We start from the raw sequence: 22586 nt of genomic DNA, 5'->3' as shown, positions 1-22586 counted from the left end.
TAATGGTGTAATATGTAAGAATTGACTTCTCGTTGTTCGTTGGCCTTTCGAGTCTCCTGCGTTTACGATAATGGGAATAATCGGCTATTAGCTGGCTTACACTTCTTACTAATTTTTTTCTGTGATATATTTTTGATGCAAATGCCGGGAATTTTTAATTCAAAACAATAAATTAAACTAGCATTGTTGTAATGTATAATTTTTTCTTTAAAAAATTATTACATAGGCAAAAATGACGGGGTGTGGTCCGAACCAGCTGTATATTTGTTCTTGAGCTTTTTAATACCATCAGTTTATATCTTCAAAAATTTGTACAATCAGGATTAGACTGTTAAGATGTCAAATATAATATTGCTGAGCACAAGATCAAGAGCCCTATTGTTGACTCCAGAGCAGTATTTAATTGCAGATAATTAATTAAGTCTAAGAAGTTGAGTAATGCTTACATTTCGCATCAGGCATGTTAGCTGATCGTAATGCTATATCATTTCTAAGCATCTTCGCCCTGCCATACGAATATAGCGCCTCCAATAATTTCTATTTGTTTAAAAGAACTGGTTATATTTGAAAGCATTTATTGCATTAAGATTAAGATGAGATTTGCAAGCTATTAATACACCCCCTCTGGACACATCAAGTTCATTATAGGTACGGCCACAACGAATAACAGTATTAATTTGATGGAAATAGTTCTGAACTACTTACACTAGATTCTCCCATAAACCAATTATTACATCATAGGCAGGCACTTCCAACGAGAATTCTTGAGTTTCTGCATTACTTAAGTCATCGAAAATTTTTATAGAAAAACGAATGATGATGTCACTAGTTTTTTGCGCTTGTAGGTGATCTTTTTTTCCACCACCCTCCTGCTTTTTTTCAGAAGAGTGCGTGGGTCATTTAAATAATTACGCTGAGCAGGGGTTTGCTTACTTAAAGAGCCAGTAACTTTATTGTGCGACCCATCCCTGTAGCGTAATTCAAGCAACAATTGTATTAAAATAAAGCGAACCGAACAACAATAAGGTTCATCCTTGGACGCGAAATGTATTTTTCCAAAAATGGAAATTCAATATCAAGTTTTGCGAGCAACAGGAGGTCAACGTAATATCGTAAAAAAGTAGAATTTAATTAAATTTTGTTTATAAATTTTAATGAATGAAAAGAAACCTAGTCTATGCATCCTTGAGAATAACGATAGCGAATTTTCTTAGTCTTACTTTCGCCTCCTCGTAATTCTTCTGTTCATATTCACAAAATCCAAAGCTAAAGCAAAAAAACATCTTGATAAGAGTAATATTGTTTAACAATTTTGAAGAAATTTGCAAAATAACAGTTTAATAGCCAAAGATTGATGAAGATTTGGTTAACATTTGTTAAGCTAAGGCAAAATAATACTATTTTTGCAGTTAACAACACATTTTTAGATGTCTCGTTTGACTTCATGGCAGAGTCGAGCTTAGTAAAAAAAAACCAATCGAAATTAGTGCACATGAACAGTGCCCAGTTTTTGGAATTAGATAGTTTCGGTTTTTTAACCGCAAATTTACCCAACACATTTTAATTTAAAATGATAAATCAATTAAATATTTAAATTAGTCCAACAACAATTGTATACTGATCAACCAAATGATTTTATTTCGTTATATCGTAAGTACATCTTAGGAGGGTCTAGCCATTTGAAAAGCTATCGTAAATACTGATACTTTAGTTTATTTTTAACATCTAAATATACAGAAATATTCTACGTTCTGCTGGAACAAAACCTTACATTATTGCTCACGAAACCTCTAATAATAATGAAATGTGAAAATGAAGTGCGAAAGTAAACGTTTTCCACAATAGGGCGCGATTATGAAGAAAATGGTACACTGCTGAGCATTTTTTCTACATTAAAAATCGGTAGAATATTTCCGTACCAATCTGTATACATAACAATTTAATAAAGTCTATTTTGCAGGAAAGCCTTTACTGAATGTTGACCGAAAATGAATACCGGCTCACTTTCACCTATGTAATAATGTAACGATGGGATGGATGTTCATAACAATTATTGTGGGTTACAAAAGCTTGCTTGATATAATGATCTGTTTAGTAAAATGGGAAATGAGAGTAACAACGTTCAGTAGAAGGCATGGTCGAGGCATAAGATTATTGTACACACACTGTTCAATCTAATCGTATAGGAAAGTATAAAGTGTATTAATGATATGTGCACACATTCATTCGTACTTACTCTTAAATTTAACATATAACAATTTTACAGTCGTATCTGATATAATGATGAGTTTGGTTACGTATTTGTAAAAAATAATGGTAGGAAAAGGGGTCTTTGATTGTCAAAATAGCTTATGGGGACTCCACGAACTTGTTGGTTTCGGCTTACAGTGCAAAATAAGTTCTTGGAATTTTGGATCAAAAGAATGATGGACTCAATTTTGGGGTTGGTCATTCTATCAGATAGACTACATGATTTTTATAGCCAGTGCATATTAAATATAACATTCTAATAAATTCACCTACTTCATCTAAAATTGACAGAACTGAAAATTGACTATAGTATTTTTTTGTCACCACCGCACACCTCTAACACAAATTAGCCACACTTATTATTCAACGATAGGCTATTTAGGCAGGGCAACGCAGTTTTTTCTTTTTTTTTGATATGGCCTGCGTTTCCTCTCACATATATGAAGTATGTGCTAACATCAAAACTTATTTAGTTTTACAAATAGCAGCTAGCACCGAAATAATGAAGTATAAAAAATGCAAACTAGTGTGCTCGGCTTATTTAGCATTCTTATTGCTGTACAAGCATTTTATTGTAGATACAGTGTTACTTATACTTTAATTTTTATTTACAGGGTGGTCGGTGTTGTTTTACGCTTCTGACCCCTGCATATATACTTAAATGATAAAATAACCTAAAACATTTAGCAACGATTTCATAAACAATTGTTATGGCAATAAAACATAACAAAAATACCTTAGAATAACTGTACATATATAAATTACATGTGCTTGAACAACCATCATGGTAAACAATTTTACGAAATCTACAGAAAATTACATAAAATTCAACTATAAAACCTTTCAGCAAATATATTTACATAAATGGGGCTATTAATATACAGAACAACAAAATGTCGCCAAACGACCGATCGTTTTAAAACCCGCGAAGGAGGCGAGCAATGAAAAAATCGGTCGGGTTCGGCCATGTGCCAATATCTCTCACGATCATGATTTATTTCCCACACTTTTTTATGGTTTTCACTATGATTTGGCTAGTGTTATGATACAAACGGAAATCCGCGTCCGTTGCTAAAAGTCGATCTAAATTTATACCTACTTAGTTGGAATCTGCCTAACATTAAGATCCAATGGCAGTGTATTCAAGTATTTTATTTGTGCATTTCACGTTTATTTATAGTAAGTATAAACAGAATTATATATTACTATCCGCTGATCTTTGTATTACTATTATTATTAAGTTTACTAAACGGAAGAAGTTGACGTTTCAGATTCTTTGTGCAACGCGTGCAACGATCAGGTTTCTACAATCTACTGTTATACTTTCTAGGTTTGCCCTATAGATAATTGTTAGTAGGTTTTATAGTATAGTATATTTGATCTATCTATATATCATCTGAAATCGTATAATAGGTATAATTTATTTAATAGTTAACAATGATCCTAACTAGTATAGTAAATTTGATTCTAAAAAGCAGACAAATTTGTTCGAACGCATCCGAATTACACGATAGGTACATAGTGATAATACATTTTACGTTGAATGGTACGAAGTTATACGAAAATTATGTCTTTTACGTGCTGCCATAAAACGTTCGTGATCGAACATTTAATCACTCTGTTCACCATCGCCTTCCACATCCTTTTCGCCCACCTCCCTAGTGTTGCTGTCTTCCGTCTCGATACTACTGGTAGGAGTAGGTGTATCTTCCACGCTGAGAAGCATGGAACTGTTGGTCTGAGACATCCCCGGACTTGTATCGTAAGCGCTTCCGGTCGATTTCACGGGGCTATACTTCAGGTCGGCTCCGTAGTTGATACCCAAATACCCTGTCTTGTCCTGATATTTGCTGCCGATTGTGTTAAACTTTGTGTCGCTCGGCTCGGTCACGTCGTGTATCGGTTTTGTGCTTAACGTGTTATATTTTGAAGATTCCGGGAAGTTTGAATCGGTAAATGAGAATGGCTTGGAGATTTCTTTGGATGATCCGATCGTGTTGTACTTTTCGGTGTAAGTTGTTTCTCCAGGTGTGTAATTGAGGTATGCGCCGGTTAGGAAGGGATTTGTGCTTGCGTAAGTGGGAGGTTGAGTGTAACTCAAGTTGTAAATGTTACCGGCTGTTGTGCTTATGTTAGAAATCGTCGACTGCAAACTTGAGAGGGTTGCAAATGATGGTGTGGTCGTATTGAGTGTGACGTTGAGACCGGCGGAGCTGCCTTGCATTGCGGGCGAACTGGATCGAGTTGTTGACATGAGGATTACCGAGGGGGAGGTACGGCTCAGACTGGATATGGATGGGGAGTGCTTCGTAACCGGAGAGCTGACACTTGCTGTTGACGGGGAGTTTCTTAAACTGGATGTGGCGGATGGTGAATTCCGAATTCCCGTCGCGCTAGTCACCGACGGCGATTTTCTCATTGCTTGAGATGGCGACGCTCTCATGGCCGGTGAACTAACACGACTTGGTAGACAGTGTTTCACTGAATCGGAACCCGATTGTGAATCGCTGCTACTGCTTGGTGAACCTGGAGAAGAGACTATCACTTGGCGTGGTTTGAGAGCGACTCCCGCTGCTGGCAGTGGACCTACTCGAGGGGAGAGCGGACGGTAAGGACCTTTGCTTACTGATGATGGGCCCTGAAATTTTAAAATACTGCATTATTGGTTGCTCACGAAAATATGCGTATAAATATAGAACTTTTCCTTATTTGGTTCAACTGCTGTTTGACAAATAATACTATTTTATTATCAAATGTTTCGCACTTATTTTTAGAATCATTCAGATAAGCCAAAGATGTACGAAACGGTCCATGCTGTATATAAAAATAAGATGTCGTCATACAGATTAAGTTAATGAAATGTCCCATTATCTCTATTACCGTTCCTTTCCAAAACTGCTGTCAAGGAACTCGGATGTGAACTACTTATCAATAATGAAACTCGCCGTAATCTCTTTAATCCTACTTACAGTCCAGGTATGTGATTTACCACTGTAGCTACGTTCCTACCCCTACAGTATACTAATTACAGGTTTTTTGCAAAGAAGATTTAAAACAGCACGCCGATCTTTGCATTAAAATTAACAATTTGGATGGACGTGAAATTTTTGAGATTCACAACAGCGAAAACGTAGATAAAAATCATAGAGGATATCAGGTGTTTATCGAGTGCTTTTGGAAATCGATCGGGTTTTTAGATCAAAATGGTAATCTGCAGCATTCTGCCATTTGGTTATCGTACTACAACGCGTACAGAAATAGATACAGCGAAGTTAAAAGTAAGGAAATGGCGGATAATATTTTGAAAAAATGTGGACTAGTAAATGGCGCGTCGGCTGCTTTGAGAGCAATTAATATGAGTATTTGCTTAACATCTTAGTTCCTTCACGAAGATGATGCAAATCGAAAAGGTCAGCGATAATAGTCATTTCTACATAGTGAATCGAGATAATCGCAATAAGTGTAAATTATGTAGATATAGGGTGACTAAAAACAATAAATTGCCTGTGAAAATGGCCCAAGTTTTAGATAGCCTTGTATTTATTTGCGCACTTCTATGTAATAGTCATGTTTTTTCGGGCCCTTTACACTCGAAAATGTCCATTTTGCGTTATTTACTTCGAACATATAACCCATTTTGTCTATACTCATCAATTTGTGTTCAATTCCAAGAAATGTTTCTCCTCCACGATAAGAAAGAACATTATCTTTGTGATTAGAGTACTAGTTTATTAAGTAATTAATATTTTGTCATATGCCGTTCGAATTTAATCTTCGTTTCTAACTTGATAAAACGTAAAAAAAAAACACCCATTTTTGGGTTCTTGGGGCCGTAAATCCCAAACGAAACCATTAAAGCCCAGTTGCACCGACAAAATTAAGCCTTGCTTAACGTTAAGTCGAACTTAAAATCTATGGCAACGATTATTAAGACAATTGTTGCTATGGCATTTAAGTTATGCTTAACTTTAAGCAATACTTAATTTTGACGGTGCGATTGGCCATAAGCCGTCCATCTACGCTGAGAAAGTGCTCGCTGAGACCCATGTATCCACCGATTTTTTTTTACATACATAGCTGTCGCACCCTGTATATTGAGTAGTCGGATGTAGTGGAGCACTGCCGGGTCATGAGCACTTATAAGATTGAGATTTTCGAAGCAATAAGAATTATTTTAACAAAGTAAGCAGTTATCAAAGAGTCCGAGAAAAGCATATCTGTTCAAAGTTCATTTTCTGCCAAGTAAAGGCTTTCACTTACCTTTTCCGATATGTTCATTTATGTATTCTGCTCCAAATGTTTCGTTGGGAGCATATCCAAGTTTTTTTAATTAAAACCTTGTCCAAAAGCGAAAAAGCCGTTACAAAGCAAATGAACTGAAGCCTCGAGGGCCGAGCGGGTTCTTCAACAGGAATCGCGCGGAAAACATGAAACGATTGACCAGCTACATAATTGGGATATCGGTGAAGGTGGACCAAGGGATTCGACAGTTTGACTAGTTTGACTATCCCCTGCGATCAATCACAATAACAGCTTCTTTTTCGTGAAATATGACTTCAAAACCAAGATCTGTGATTTTACCGACCGACCGATAATAGAGTCTTTCTAGTCTTTTGTTGATCCCACGCGTATACAGAAAAACTAACTTTTCCCGTTCCAGCTGTGTCCGTGGTTTCGGAATTCGTGAGATTTAAAGTATCCCAAAAATGAGAGGTACCTAGCGTGTCACTGTTCAATGTTCAAACACCATTTTAAATTCGAACTGTTGTTAAAATAGCTCACCGAATCTGAAAAACACGTGTGGTTCACTAACTGGCATTTTTCGCGTTTTGACTTAAATTCTGGACAGTTTCATACCCGATGACCAATTTTTTTACATTTGAAACAAAAAATTCATTCGTCAGATTTGCCAGTCTTTTGTAATTTGAACTCTTTGAAAGTCCAGGGGTGGTCTACTCATCGTCGTCATCACAGTCGCTCCAAAGCAGGCTTTCCTCTTCGTGATTTTCAATGACTTCCTTCTCGCTGAGGTTTGGAAGCCACTCGATGTATGTGGTTTCGTAATTTGTGAGATTTAAAGGAAGTATTTTAACAGCGAAGGATGAAACCACAGCATTCCTTAGAAGACCGAGTTTTTGAAAAAACTTTGAAAAAAAAATGTACGAATATTTTCTTGGTGTTCAGAAAGTTGTCGAACAAACTACAATGGACCAATCGTTGGTAGGAAGCTCTCACATCTCTTGCATAAAAACTAAGGAAAGAAATAGGCTCCACTTAGAAAGTACGTATCAAAAATAGAACCACGTTTTAACAAATTATCGAAAAATAAAGAAGCACAACTTTCGCACTAAATTGTAGTTTTTCATCGATTATCTTCAGAGAGGTAAAACCATCACCATAAAATGTTATTCAGAGCTTTTGGATAGATACAATATTGATTTCAAGGAGACACGCCGCATTTGGCAAAGGAAAAAGTGCTGTTTCATCATCGCGATGCACAGGTGCACACATGTTTAGTCACCATGGCAAAATTCCATAAACTGCGCTACGAACTTCTACCCCATCCAGCATATTAACTATACAGGGTGACAATTTGAAAACTTACCACCCCCCATATCTTAGTAAATAAACGAGATATTTAAAAAAATCAAAATCCGTTTCGGTAATTCGGAGGGGAATCACAATGACATAGTTGGCGACGCACCCCCTCCAACCCCCTGCGCCCCAGCCACCCCAACTTTTAAATCTTAAATAGTGACCCCCCATGTGTGATACGTCGTTGGAAAGCTCTGAAAAAATGCTTTCCAACCATACCAAATAGCATTACATTTAGGTTAGTAATTATCGTGCAAATCAAAAAATAAACTAATATGATACATTTGAAATCTGTCGTATTTAAAACGCAACCGGCGAACATAGACGAACTAAGACAGAGAATAATTCAAGAATGTCGAAATATTGCAAAACCAACATAGGAAAGGTTCGACAAGAGTTTGAGAATAGATTATAACTGGCGATCAAAAATGAGTTGCTGTCGAGTCGGCTTTGGAAGTTCAAGTTAAATACGATTTTCCATGTTTATTTTTTGATTTGCACGATAATTACTAACCTAAATGTAATGCTATTTGGTATGGTTGGAAAGCATTTTTTCAGAGCTTTCCAACGACGTATCACACATGGGGGGTCACTATTTAAGATTTAAAAGTTGGGGTGGCTGGGGCGCAGGGGGTTGGAGGGGGTGCGTCGCCAACTATGTCATTGTGATTCCCCCTCCGAATTACCGAAACGGATTTTGATTTTTTTAAATATCTCGTTTATTTACTAAGATATGGGGGGTGGTAAGTTTTCAAATTGTCACCCTGTATATGGTATGTTATATTGGTATATATACATATAAATGGTTGGGAGGTAAGAAATTTGGGTCGAATGAAATCAATATGAAACAAACGCTTATTGAAAGACTTGAGAAAACCTATGATTTGGAAGGAATAAAAAATTGGAAAAGGGGTAGACTAAATGTGTCTATCCATGTTGAGGAATAAAAAGCTTATGCCGAAAAAAATATCTTTGACTTATGAAACTGCTCTCATACATTACGATCGTAAAGCAGAGATAAGTTAAATTTTGTATTTTTTACGAGATTAGTGTAGAGGGTTTTGCATTTGTTAATCTAATAAATATAGTTCGTACAATGAAAATTGCCTAAAAATTCTGTATACACAGAGTTCCTTTCAACAGGGTTAGTTTACCTAAGTATTTGTGGACATAGTGTTAATTTATGCGAGGTTGTCCTCACTATAAATTGAAATGTTATTATAGCACGAAGAAATACAAGGACCAGTTTGCTTCATTCTTCATTTATTGTAAAAACTACACTTTTTCTCATTTAGGACTAGTGTTGCCGCTAGACGAGACCAAGTCAAAGTCTCGTCTCGACCTGGTTCAGTCTCGTCTCGTCTGGTCTCGTCTGGTCTCGTTTGGTCTCCCTTGGTCTCGCTTGGTCTCGACATAGCTACTATCCAAAAACGGTGTAGAGCATATAAAAGGCACCAAGAAGGCATGACAAGTATCTGCTAAGTGTTAATCATGAAACACAATTTCTCTATTACTTACGCGTATTTTAAGAATTCTGCAGCTAAAAAATATTAGCTTTCATAAAATGTAACTGATAATATAACTATGAAAAACACACTGAATTCTTTGTTATTTAAATAGGTACCTAGTTAAAAACAATCTGACCAAGTTACTTTGGCAAAATCTTACTTTTATGGTCTCAACTATGCGGTAAATATGTATACCTACAAACGACTGGATTTATTCCCATGAACTTGTGAAAAAAGAGCATTAAGAACTATTAATATAAAGGAATCCGCGAGAACTTATTAAAACCAATTCTTATTTGTCCAGCAGAGACAATTACAATTATTATCTGAATAAGCAGGAGAGAGAAAGGGCGTTTATTTCAACCACGAATGTGGTGTAACTGTCACACAATAACAACATAAATTTTTACTATTGGTAAATACTTAAGAAAAGGTTACAATATTAAAATACTACAAATAAAATTGTTAGAAAAAAAAATTAGCGTATACTTAAAATATAAAAAATTTCAGTAAATGCTGCCTGTTGCGGTAAAGTGCCTAAAATACAAGCCGCATTTTCCTGCTGAACAGCTAAACTTAATCTTTGTTTTAAAAATTCAAAACAACGTTTCTCTTGTGTTTTTTCAAAATATACTTAAATAAAAAACACAATAAAGTACAATAAATAATATAAATATATCTATAAAAAAGAAATGTAAATAGGTGTATATAGGTATTAATTTTTTAGCGCATTTTTGCAAAAAATTTTTTTTGTAAAAAGTAGCTTTTAATCTCACTTTGGCTGGCTGGCTGGCTGGCTGGCTGGCTGGCTGGCAGCAAATGTGGGCGCGTAGAAGAACTCTTGTAGAAAGGCAACGGGTGTACGTGTATCTACAGGGCCGTGAAATTTGTCAACCTTAGGGACATGGCTACATGATGTGGGGTTGGCGACATCTGGGCGTCATCCTCGAGCGTAGTATACTAACCTGAAGGTTTTTCAGTTTTTTTCCTATCTTCTACTACAGTTTTGGTCCGATTCTTTTGAAATTGGTGTCGTCGGAAAGATGTTGTAAACGCGCACAACTCCTGCGTGGCGGAATTTTGTTTTTTGTCATAGGGGCGAAATTAACGACCTTTTGCGAGGCGGCGCGCGCGTCTTCGAGAAGTAGTCAGGCGCCTTTTACCTTCCGTTGCGAACTCACGCGGTTTAACGTTTCGTGAATCTCGAATCGCTGTCTCTCTTTCTCGTGTCGCCAATAGAAGTGAATTGCGAGTGAACGGGACGTCGGAAGTGGGTACCGTAAAAGAGAATGTGGTAGCCCGCGACACGATCTCACTGATGGTGGAGTCAAATCTTCAAACGCGAATTGCGAGTGAACGGGACGTCGGAAGGGGGTACCGTCAACGGGAATGTGGTAGCCCCCGACACGATCTTCCTGATGGTGGAGTCAAATCTTCAAACGCGAATTGCGGGTGAACGGGACGTCGGAAGTGGGTACCGTAAAAGGGAATGTGGTAGCCCGCGACACGATCTCACTGATGGTGGTGTCAAATCTTCAATCGCGAATTGCGGGTGAACGGGACGTCGGAAGGGGGTACCGTCAAAGGAAATGTGGTAGCCCCCGACACGATCTTCCTGATGGTGGAGTCAAATCTTCAAACGCGAATTGCGGGTGAACCGAACGTCGGAAGTGGGTACCGTCAAAGGGAATGTGGTAGCCCCCGACACGATCTTACTGATGGTGGAGTCAAATCTTTAAAAGCGAATTGCGGGTGCACGAGGAAAGTGGGAAGCGGTTAGTGAATGTAGTAGCCTTCGACAAGATCTGTTATTGATGGTTGAGTCGAAAGTGGCTAATAGAATACTGATCTGCCACACAAAAATGCGCTGAAGTCCCTTCGATCTCAAACGAGGACTTTGATAATTTTTTTTTAATATGACTAGTATTTTTTGATATTCGCAAAGAAATCATCCAGTGTGTATAGCACCATTGACTGAAGAATTTTTCTAATTTGGTTTTTAAAAGGAGCCAACATTGTAATACATTTGACATGTGCCGGAAGGACATTATAAAATCTCACCCCCATCTGTAGGTAGGATGAGTTATGCACTTTACTTTTTGATCTCATTATAGAAAAGTTATTTTTTGTTCTCGTATTATGAGTGGTTATCACAATTTAATGAAAATAATTTTTTGTTTTTGAACACGAAACATAAACATTCAAGCACATTTAATGAATAGACAGTTGCAATGTAAATTTTTAAAATACGGTTTGCAGGATTTCCCGTTTTTGTAGCGAAAACATTACCCTGATTGCTCTTTTTTTAACCGTAAATATGCTAGCAATTCTATGACTAGGAGCGTCTCCCCGTAATGAGATACCGCATCGCACCTTACTTTCAAATATTGAATAGTAGATTTGCAAAAGGGTTTTATGGTCACATAAATACGGGACAATGCAAAAATCGAATGTAATTTTGCTCTCAGATTGCCAATGTGATCTTTCCAAGTAAGTTCTGTGTCTATAATAACTCCTAAGAAGGTACAGGATTGACACCTTTCTAATTGAACTGACTGATAACGCAGTGAAGCGATATCAAAACCCATATTTTTCTTACAAAGAAGAATTTTTGTTTTTTCCAAATTGAGTAAAAGTTTATTTGCATTAAACCAATTAATAAGAGTTGATAACGCACGTTTTAAATTAATTTCTAACTCTTTTTCAACACAAGCCAGACTAACACCAGTGTCATCTGCATATGTGGTGATAAATAAATAAATAATAAAATAATATAAAATAAAACTGTCGAAGGCTTCCTGGATTTAAGAAATGTCACAGTTATAGTATAGGACCTATGGTAATTAAGTCATAAATCAGTAATATCGGCGACGGTTTATGTAAATAATTGGAATTCGTGCTACTTGAATGGGTTTTCGTGATTAAAATTTAGGAAAAAACTCCGGAAAAAAACCCGTACAAAAAATTAAAAAAAAAAACTTCAAGACCAAACGAGAGTTTCGTCGAGACTCTCGCCAAGACGCATGGTTAGTGTCGTCTAGACGAGACGAGATTGAACCTCGGTCTCGTCTCGAAAATTGGTCTCGGCGGCATCACTATTTAGGACACGTCAAAGGTTGTTTGTGTTAATGGGCAACAAAATAACTTAATTTTCGTACTTCCGAGACTAAAGTGACAACTTCACTCCATTATGACAAGTACTGAAGTGTCACTTTTTGTCCCGCCGGGATTAAATTTGGACGAAAATCCCGGAAGGATGAAATTACTAACAAGGCAATTTCAGTAGGTTGTTCCACATTTTGTATGCTGCACTACTTCTTAAACGCATCGTACAGCTGCTCATATAATTTTTTGGATTTCGGTGGTATCAATTCTTTAGCTAATTTGGCTGATTTTTATCAATATCAAATACACCTTTGTCACCCACCACCAAAATTATGACACTAGCAATGACAGTTTCCAAATTATTTTTGTTACCAGAGCATAGGGTTTGTCGTACCACAACGCAACGTTCCTATGGTAACTTGTTAAGCAGCGATTTTTTGAAAGAACGCGTTCTCTAACTCGATACATATTAAGTGTTTCAGTTTCGGAAGTACGAAAAATATCGTATATACCTTGCGACTGAAGTAGTGGTCTTAATCCCTCAGGTAAATTATGGCCCTCCCTTCGGTCGGGCCATAAACTTTACCTTCGGGATTAAAAGTACTACTTCAGTCCCGCGGTATATAATATACTATTATTTTAGAAAAAGATCGGTTCTAAAAAACATCGTTTTAATTAACAATTCGCATAACGAGAATTGTGAAACATATCTTCAAAAAAAATCCACGAGCAGGTATTTGCTGTAGATCTTTTGTGAAACAAATAGTTAATGATCTTGTCCACGTTGGTAATGTTTGAAATTCGGATCGGCGGAATAAGAACGCTAAACATAATTTGAAAAAATAAAAAATCCTCTCTAAAATCGATCACTGGACATAAGTGCTTCCTCTCCTAAAGCTTATGTCTACTTCAATATGTTGAATGAAAGAACGGCTTAGATACTAGGATTGAAATGTATAAAATTCTTTTGCATTAGTGAAATCATGAGGGTGAAAGGTTTGGAAAGACGTCAATGTTTTTCCATGATATGTTTGTAATCGATTTAAATGAAATTGAAATACTTACGAGTATCTGGGGTGATGGGACCGGTGGCACAGGGCCTCGAGGTTCCGAGACTGCTGAGCGAGGAGGAGGAGGACACGGAGCCACTGAGGGCCGAGACGGCCCTCGATAAACTGCCCCCTGAGGATACACATTGCGATTGTCTCCACGCTGCTCGACTGGTCTGGCGCGCCGACCTGTCTGGAAAGGCCCCACTCTCAATACCAACAACACCCCAACACATAGAGAATGTCAACTACTTTTAACATACAGATTATAGTGCGAACAAAAAACGAAATGTGATGAAATGGTGCAAGTCACTACTGATCTACAAACTACATGCCGCCTTGTTCTGGAGTAGCTACACGCTAGCGGTAATAACACATTACCTCGATGTTTAGGAACAGGCCAAATTTGTAATAAATATTTTAAGAGGCCTATTGGTTGAGCGTAATCCAGATCCTGATGCCGCTGTCCCGATGGGGTCATCGACTCGATGGAGTGAAGCATTAAGGGTGGCGCAAGGGCCGTCGCCAAATTTTGCGCCGACATTTTGTTTCGATCACTCGCCGACACGACTAAAGCTAAATGATCCATGAGAAATATGAGGGTTGTCTGAAAAATGCGTGTTTGAATATAACATTGATATCTGCCCGCATAACCTTACCCTATTTATCCGAGGCAGACAATCTAATATCGAAAACATTAACTTCGCATTTCCTTCCGGGTCGTCGGGCAGGCAAACTCCTAATGCGTCCACCATCATTTGATACAAGCACTTCGTAAATAAGGGCTCCGGCAGTTCTCGCAAATAATCTTTTAAAACACCCGTAATCACATTTATGTCGGGAACATTTTCAGGAGTTAAATCCACGGATCTGCTGTTTCGCTCAAATGCCTCCCTTAAAATTCGTTTTTTCGTTGCGGAACCGCATAGTCGGTATAATCCTAAAAAAATATTCTTTGTCCGGAAAATTGGATGCGTGTTAAATCATGTTTAACCTATTATATCTAATCCTCTTCTCTCGATTTCGTCGACGCACCTTTTCAAAATTAATGGAACTTGTAAACCACTACCGACTAGGCTTGTAGGAACTCCCCCACTTATACCCGCTTTATTTTCCCTATTAACCTACAAACAGTCGCACTTAATACGGGTAACAAATAGTAAACGCAAATCGACACTTACCACTGTATCAAGATCAACCCCGAATAACGGAGGGTAAGTTGTTCGAGATAAACTTAAACTAGACGCGCTTTTCCTCCTATAAAGCGTGTGTGAATCGTTGTACCTTAATCTTAAATATAGCGTCCCTAAAACAAGACAAATGCAAATTTTGAAGGACTTTCGCATAAATTACCCCGAGGTTCGATCTTCAGGGCGAGTTGATGCAACGGGCCCGTTTTTAAAAGCGAAGGAAGGTGAACAGATCCTTTATAACACAATTTGTGTCGATATTGAGGATCCCATGAGTATATGAGAAGGTCAAGTTCCCGATTATTTACTAAATCTAATTCGAAGCTCTCGTCCCAATCGAAAACTAAATCGCCAGTTCGCACGACGGTCCGAGCTTTGTGTACCCTATCACATTCTAACACACAATAGAGGTCTCTCAAACCGGAAGAACCTACGAAAGGCGGTCAGTGTCAGGAAGAGGAGAAGATGGCGGTTACCTATGCTACTTGGTGTACTACCGCTGGGCGTCACGGGCGTCGTTGCGGCCGACGTACCTGTCGACGCCCTCAGTCCTCTGCCCGCTAGCAAATGTACCCACAGCATTCCGCTGACTGGCTCGTCGCTAGTCATGCTTCCCGTAGTCGTGCTTCCCAAAGAGAAACCTCCCATTGTCGCCGCACCGGTGCCGGGTTTTTCAATTTTGTACTTGAGGAACTCTGAAATGTTCCCATGAGTTTGTATGAGCGCATCTAGGAGGCGACTCACCGGCCGGATTGATGTCCAGCTGACGTTGACCTCTCGGAAGCGTACCACTCGGAGTCGGAACTGGGCTCGGAGCGGCAGCCGATCGTCCCGAATCTAAATCGAGCAGTTGCCTCATTCTTCTCATCGATGGCGATCGTGTCGAACTTAAAGCTGCATAGAACGTTAGCCTGTATTGATTCCGCGTCTTAAAAACCTTACCAGATGATGATGAGGTAATGTGTTGTGTTGATAATGACCTAGCGGGCGCAACTGGATGCTGAGAACGTGTAAAGTTTCTATCTAATGTCGTAGTTGCACCTGGACGCCCGTATGAACTATAATATCCTCCCTCCGTCTACGCCAATTCAATCATAATAATACGCGTCTACCTTAACGAATTAACTTACATCTTTTAACGCCGCGTGAATATTTTCCGCGCTATATGTAAACCTCGCCGCCCTCTGCTGGTTTAGCACGTCCCTAGAAGCTCTGATCTGTTCATATATAGCCGAAGTTGATGGAGTTCGACTAAGCCACTGTCTGTATTCATCTGAAGTGAATACACTAGGTGACGAAGGTATCCTCCCTTCATGAGAATGAGAAAAATGCAAGTGAAGAAGTGAAAGCAACTCATAGAAAAACCATTTGCTAAACTATTCAATTGAAGCCTAGTAAAGAAAAAGCGAAAAAATAAACCGAAATGGGTAAAATCAGCGCTTGCATTTTATGATTTAGGATCTTAGCATACCTCTGTCCCTTCGAATGGTGGATGGCATTTCTGGCGCAGACAGTGCTCCGTCCGATTCGTCTTGCAAAAGCGAAACGCTTCGGTCACCGAACCTTTTACCCATGCTTAACCTGGCAAAAGGGATCGTTACTGCTTGGTCTTCTTTTTAATTTAATTTACCTCGTGGTTCCTCGAGTGTCGCGAGGCAATGAATTAAACTTTGCGCTGATGTCTGTTGTTGTCAGTGAATTGTTTCTTCCTAATGTAGGAATTGTGCTGTGAGGTACCACGCTTTGGTTCCTAAAATCGTTTTATATAAAAGAGGAAGGTGGTAGAAGAAGGAACAAACCTATAGTAGTAGTAACTACTTCTAGGGCCAGCGGTCGCCTCGGTATCGCTGGAATAATCCAGACTGCTTCGATTTCTCCGCGACAGCGTCGATGTCGCTCCATACTGAGACGGTGGTGGCCCATACTTCGATTGAGCCAATTGGGCAGCTATCGAAGCCTGGTCCACGTACCTTTGGTTATATCGACTAAGCGTGGAACCGGATTTTAAACTAGATCTAAGAAGGCTATGCCTTCCGGCCGGAGTTATACTAGTGTAATCGGCGTATTCGGTGTGGGGAAGATGTTGGTCGGAACCTGAACGTGGCATTATCCTTCGCGATCCTGTGCTGGTGTGCTGTACGTAATAGTGCGGGCTTTGTTGTGTAGATAATCTAAAATTAGATCTTTGTGGTACTGCAACATTCTTTAAAATAGACACCAACCAACAACACTCGGTGGCGGATTTATCAGCAGGGTGAGTAGGGTGGAGCCTAGGGCCGCAGATTTTAGGGGGCGGCAAATTTGGGCCAAAAATTAGTATCTTACAGAAATAAAAAAATAAATATTGTGCAGGGTGAGCTTTTTTTTCATTTTAACTATGGATATCTTGTAAACCGTAAGGGATAAAAGTCGCTTAAATGGTCAAAGTTATGCAGAATTTATGACACAACGATCCCCTAGGGCCTAGTTCACAATAATCATGCTAATAATTGTTTTAGTGAATACGAGCCAAAATAGGTTTCAACCTTGCATTTTGTGATAACTTTATGAAACTTTCAGAGGATGTTCTAGACACCCTAAGGTTCAATTTCAGCTATGCCGCCACCCCCGCAACCCCGGACGGCACTTGCTATAGCGGGTTTCTTAAGCGCAGGGTAGCATTTCAATACCCGCCCATAAAATGGGTCAAAAATGTATGTCCAGGGCTTGTTTTGTATTTTCTTACATCTAGGAAGGTTGAAGGGAATTGTCAAATACCCAGGGAGAATTTATTTAGGGTATTTTACGTGGTTTGCCTATTTTTAAGGCGCTTTTAACAGTGCGGACTAGGGAATGCAATCCCGCAGCAAAATCTCAATCCCGGTATTTGCGGGATTGTTAGTTGTTAATCCCGCGGGATCCCGGTATTTGAGGGATCTCGCAAAACTTTAAATAAATTGGCAAATAAGCAATTCTGTGCGGTTAACTTCTGTATTAAAATAAATCGCTAATTATCACAATATTTAACAAAAAAGTACCTTCGGCCTAACTTAGAACTCAAAAAAACCTTACCTGTAAAGCACAAAAAGTCTTCTAAAGTGCCTCAAAAATCATAGTACATTTTTAACGAAAAAAGTTTAACAATTATTTAAAAAATAATCGCCGTTATCAGTTTCATTAACAAAGTAAATAGAGTCGGCCCCTTGGTCGACAAATTCCTCAGTCCCGCAAATCCCTCGATTTATGTGCGGGATTAATCTCGCAAAAATGCTGCGGGATCCCGGTATTTCGAGATCCCGCAATCCCGGTATTGCATTCCCTAGTTTCTAGTCTATAACTTTTGATTGAGAAGTCTGATCGAAAAAGTACGAATTGTTTTGGATTCTACGCACCAAAATTAATAAGAAAAAGTGTTTTCCCGAGAAATTTTGGTGCAGTCGATTTTTGGTAAAAAAGGAAGGTTATACACTGCCTTTTTTTGAGCCCTCAAAAAAAATTGTCTCAGATCGACCCGGAAAAAAAATTTTCTTATAGAATGTGGCCTGTAGAATCCATAATTTCAAACAGTTCCAAGATTGGGCTACTAGTTCAAAAGTTACAGCCCTTTGAATTTTCTTTCGAAATTGGTTTCTAGTCTATAACTTTTGATTGAGAAGTCTGATCGAAAAAGTACGAATTGTTTTGGATTCTACGCACCAAAATTAATAAGAAAAAGTGTTTTCCCGAGAAATTTTGGTGTAGTCGATTTTTGGTAAAAAAGGAAGGTTATACACTGCCTTTTTTTGAGGCCCCGAAAAAAAAATTGTCTCAGATCGACCCGGAAAAAAAATTTTCTTATAGAATGTGGCCTGTAGAATCCATAATTTCAAACAGTTCCAAGATTGGGCTACTAGTTCAAAAGTTACGCCCTTTGAATTTTCTTTCGGAATTGGTTTCTAGTCTATAACTTTTGATTGAGAAGTCTGATCGAAAAAGTACGAATTGTTTTGGATTCTACTCACCAAAATTAATAAGAAAAAGTATTTTCCCGAGAAGTTTTGGAGTAGTCGATTTTTGGTAAAAAAAAAGGCAGACACTGCCTTTTTTTGAGGCCCTCAAAAAAAATTGTCTCAGATCGACCCGACAAAAATTTGTCTTATAGAATGTGGCCTGTAGAATCCATAATTTCAAACAGTTCCAAGATTGGGCTACTAGTTCAAAAGTTACAGCTCTTTGAATTTTCTTTCGAAATTGGTTTCTAGTAGGGAATGCAATCCCGTAGCAAAATCTCAAACCCGGTATTTGCGGGATTGTTAGATGTTAATCCCGCGGGATCCCGGTATTTGCGGGATCTCGCAAAACTTTAAATAATTTGGCAAATAAGCAATTCTGTGCGGTGCAGCTGTGCCAAGTCCGACATGCCCTGCACCGAATTGTGCGACTGCGGAGGCGAGTGTTCTCAAGATAGGGTTCAATAAATTTGGTGCCATAGTTATCGTTAACAGCATTGTAAAGTCTCAATAAATACTTTAGAGCATAGTTAACTATATAATATTCAATAGAGCAGCCAAAAGAGGTCTCCGTCACGAGTTTACTGCCCGCACTGTTAAAAGCGCCTTAAAAATAGGTAAACCACGTAAAATACCCTACATAAATTCTCCCTGGGTATTTGACAATTCACTTCACCTTCCTAGATGTAAGAAAGTACAAAACAAACCCTGGATATACATTTTTGACCCATTTTATGGGCGGGTATTGAAATGCTACCTTGCACCTAAGTAACCCGCTATAGCAAGTGCCGTCTGGAGTTGCGGGGGTGGCGGCATAGCTGAAATTGAACCTTAGGGTGTCTAGAACATCCTCTGAAAGTTTCCTAAAGTTATCACAAAATGCAAGGTTGAAACCTATAACCCCCGCACTAGTAGGGGCGCCAAAAATGGAATAGCCTACTGGCGGCAAATTTGTACATCCGCCACTGACAACACTGTTTATAGATCAGTTGTTTGCACATTTGGCACTATCCGATTTCGTTCGTACGAATTCGGTGGTCGACACACCTGTCATTTGTTTTGCAGTGGGGGGGGGGGGGGGTGCACCATCTCTTGATTTCCATTGGTAGACAATTAACGGTGTTCAGATGTTTTTTTCTCGAAAGTTGGGGGGTTATTGTGAAGTGCTGAGTGCAAACAAATGAACTAGAAACTGTGTATTTATTTTGAAATATGGGGGGGGGGGTACACCACGAGTGTTCGAAGTGGCTCACCTAGTTATTGGTTGGGTTCCTGCCGACATCCTTCGTCCCGGAAGAGCAAATGAATGAACCTTTTCCGCCAAACTTTCGAGAGTGTTGGGGTAATTACGTTCGTATGGTTGGAAGTGCTGAATATTAGACTTTGGTTGTTCGGTGATGACGGGGGGCGGAGGTTGATAACCCCACGTATTTGAGTCGGGCGGTCTCGAGTTATAGTAAAGATCTAATCCGTTGCTCGTATCTTGCGACGTATGACGTGTATCTAACGACGATAAACCTAATCCTAAACGAGACCGCGACTCTATCGTTTCCCTACCGTCCCCCGTATGTCTTTGCCGAGTCGAATCCCTGAAACGCACGAATATCTTCAAAAGTTTAATTAAAACTGACAAAGCATTAAGAAAGTTTTTCGTAAATTCTTAGCATTAGCCGCTTTGTTATCTTGACACTTTTAGCAGAAAAAAAAACTGGGTAATATTTAAAGTTTTCTCATTCTGGAGCAGTGTCAATAAACGTGACGGATTCCTTTAGCGTTGCTTGAATATTAACTTGAACTCTAAATTAGGTCATTGAAAAGTTGCTCAGAAACGTTTTCTGTTTTTTAAAAGAGGCTTGCGACAATTCGAAATTATTATACCTATTTTGACTTAATTCGCCGTCGTCATTCTCATCCTCGCGTAAATCTCGTTTAATAACCACTACCGGTGGCGGTTTGTGCTCAGATCTTGGTTGAACACTTGGCGAGCCCTGGCCTCCTTTACTGCCTTTCCTTTGTCTTGTTGCTAGGACCAGTCTTCTTGGGATAGACATTATTATAACTACATCATCTAAACTCATTCGCGTCACATCCACCAAATTTACGGCCAGAATTTCATCCCCCACCTAAAAAAATACGAATTACGAATCGCGTTTAAATACTACATGATTTAATTAAAATTATTCATTCTTCCTTTAACTTAGATACGTTTTCGTGCGATTTCCTTTCAGGATACAATGTATCTTTGCCACAAACTCAAGGAAGATATTACGGAAAACTGTATTTTAGAAAAATTATAATGTGCTCAGAGCTTAGCACAATTTCCTTAGAAGAAAAGGCGAGGGGTCGCAATGCTATTTTGTTAAACGACTGCAGAAGGCATTACTGCGGGTATGTTGTTGTTTCATAAAGAGTAAGCTCCCGATGAGGTCGGAGCCATGTTATGATAAACTAAGCACATATTTCACTTACACGTATAATACTTTATGATGTGAGAGGTGAAAATAGCGTGATGAGTGTTAATTTCGCTAGGGGTTGTTGGTCGATCACGAATACAATTTTGTTGTCAGTTAACATCAATCTAGGGGATGTGGCGTTCTGGAGCAATCAGCAAAAAAATCGTGAAGGGGACGTGGGGATGTTGAACTTAAATGTAATTTCTGCCAAAAATAATTTTTAAGAGGTGAAAACGGTAATTTTGTGTCCTAGAAGAAGAAATGGACAGATCGTCTGTCACTAAGCGATATTTCGCTTTGGGGTAACACTTAGCAATACTACAAATGTAAGGAATAGTAATTGTGCAAATTAAAAAAGTGTATGGCCACCATCATGTGTTGTTTGAGTTGTATGGGTGTCAAGCAGGGACTCGGACCGGACCGAAGAAGAACCGAAAACCGGACCGGACCGAAGAAGAACCGAAAACCGGACCGAAACCGTTATTCCTTCAGAAATGGAAACTTATTGAGAACCGAAACCCCTATTATTTTTTTCGATTCTTTTCGTTTTTTTTTACATACAGACGTTTACTAATCATCACACAAAATCTGCCGTTATCTCTTGGTCTAAAAGTCCAAATGAAGTAATCAGATGCTTGTCTGACTACGTTAAACCCATAACCAACCCAAACAGAATAGGCTTAAGATATTTTGCGACAATGCTTTCAGTCACCTCCATACCACTTACTTTGTGCCTATTTCAAAAACTAGAAGGCGAATTGAAGAGAAGAGAAGAGGAAAACATGGATAAAGCAATGGAGAAATTAATGGAACGAGTAAAGTAGACTAATGAGGAAAAGGAGATGAAAGAGAAGATGATGGATGATGGATTGTAAGATTAATGTAGCAAATGTAGAAAAGGGAAGCGCAATGGAATAAGGAAAAAGAAGAACTCATAGAAGGATAAAAATGAACTCGAAGAAGAAAATGAGAGAACAAAAAGGGAAAAAAATAAATAAGAACATAACGATAAAGGAGGACAGATGGATAAAAAGAAAGACTAAAAGAAAGCCTACAAGTAGAGGCGAATGTGAAAGAGGCGAAAAACATTTGAAGTAAGGGGAAATAAGGTAGTAATCGCGGAACTAACAAAAGAAAGAAAGTGCGAAGTTATGAGGGGAAAAGGAAAGTTAAAGGTGAGCGGGATATACACATATATTCACATATAAAGAAAGATGGACACAAAGAGGGGCTGTAGGATGGAGTTGTAGGAAACTAATGTTAGAAGATGAAGAACACAGATGGAGTACCAAAAATGAAATATTAGTGAGAACAGAAAGGAACGGAACGGGAGATGAAACGGCGGGGTTTAGAGAGAGAAGCTAACAGCAAAAGAGAAGATAGAGGGTGGGAGAGAGGGGAGAGGGGATACAGGAGAGAAACACGAGATAAAAATAGAGAAGGGTAACATGAAAATGATATTCTGGCG

The 22586-nt window shown here is 38.8% G+C and overlaps 2 protein-coding genes across 4 annotated transcripts in view; one reads left to right on the top strand and one right to left on the bottom strand.

Moving 5' to 3' along the window:
* Positions 1-1646: 1646 nt before the first annotated feature.
* Positions 1647-22586, bottom strand: part of LOC116176600 (rho GTPase-activating protein 100F) — a 95956-nt gene continuing 75016 nt past the window's right edge. For 2 of the 3 annotated variants that reach the window (XM_031495242.1, XM_031495243.1), the window contains 15 exons: positions 20544-20788; positions 19919-20254; positions 16497-16868; positions 16328-16447; positions 16169-16278; positions 15828-15970; positions 15442-15775; positions 15174-15392; positions 14861-15127; positions 14689-14813; positions 14502-14631; positions 14167-14447; positions 13889-14114; positions 13524-13696; positions 1647-4888 (listed from right to left, as the gene is read on the bottom strand). In XM_031495242.1, coding sequence (XP_031351102.1) covers positions 3860-4888; positions 13524-13696; positions 13889-14114; positions 14167-14447; positions 14502-14631; positions 14689-14813; positions 14861-15127; positions 15174-15392; positions 15442-15775; positions 15828-15970; positions 16169-16278; positions 16328-16447; positions 16497-16868; positions 19919-20254; positions 20544-20788 — 4110 coding nt within the window. In that variant the 3' untranslated portion in view covers positions 1647-3859. Of the gene's footprint in view, positions 4889-13523; positions 13697-13888; positions 14115-14166; positions 14448-14501; positions 14632-14688; positions 14814-14860; positions 15128-15173; positions 15393-15441; positions 15776-15827; positions 16007-16168; positions 16279-16327; positions 16448-16496; positions 16869-19918; positions 20255-20543; positions 20789-22586 lie in introns of all 3 variants that reach the window. The other variant, XM_031495244.1, reaches the window with a different exon arrangement.
* Positions 5077-5777, top strand: LOC116176602. The gene is made up of 2 exons (XM_031495245.1): positions 5077-5226; positions 5282-5777. Exons 1-2 carry the CDS (start codon positions 5110-5112, stop codon positions 5627-5629), a joined length of 465 nt encoding a protein of 154 aa, XP_031351105.1. The 5' UTR covers positions 5077-5109; the 3' UTR covers positions 5630-5777.

This window comes from Photinus pyralis, unplaced genomic scaffold (genome assembly GCF_008802855.1).
Source record: "Photinus pyralis isolate 1611_PpyrPB1 unplaced genomic scaffold, Ppyr1.3 Ppyr1.4_LG7, whole genome shotgun sequence".
NCBI lineage: Eukaryota > Metazoa > Arthropoda > Insecta > Coleoptera > Lampyridae > Photinus > Photinus pyralis.
Note: the sequence above shows the minus strand (reverse complement) of the source record. Positions and strands in the feature narration are given on the sequence as shown.

Coding starts and splice junctions, on each gene's coding strand:
- LOC116176602 (XM_031495245.1), top strand. CDS start 5,110: ATGTCCCATTATCTCTATTACCGTTCCTTTCCAAAACTGCTGTCAAGG. Junction 5,227..5,281: donor TAATCCTACTTACAGTCCAG/GTATGTGATTTA, acceptor TACTAATTACAG/GTTTTTTGCAAAGAAGATTT.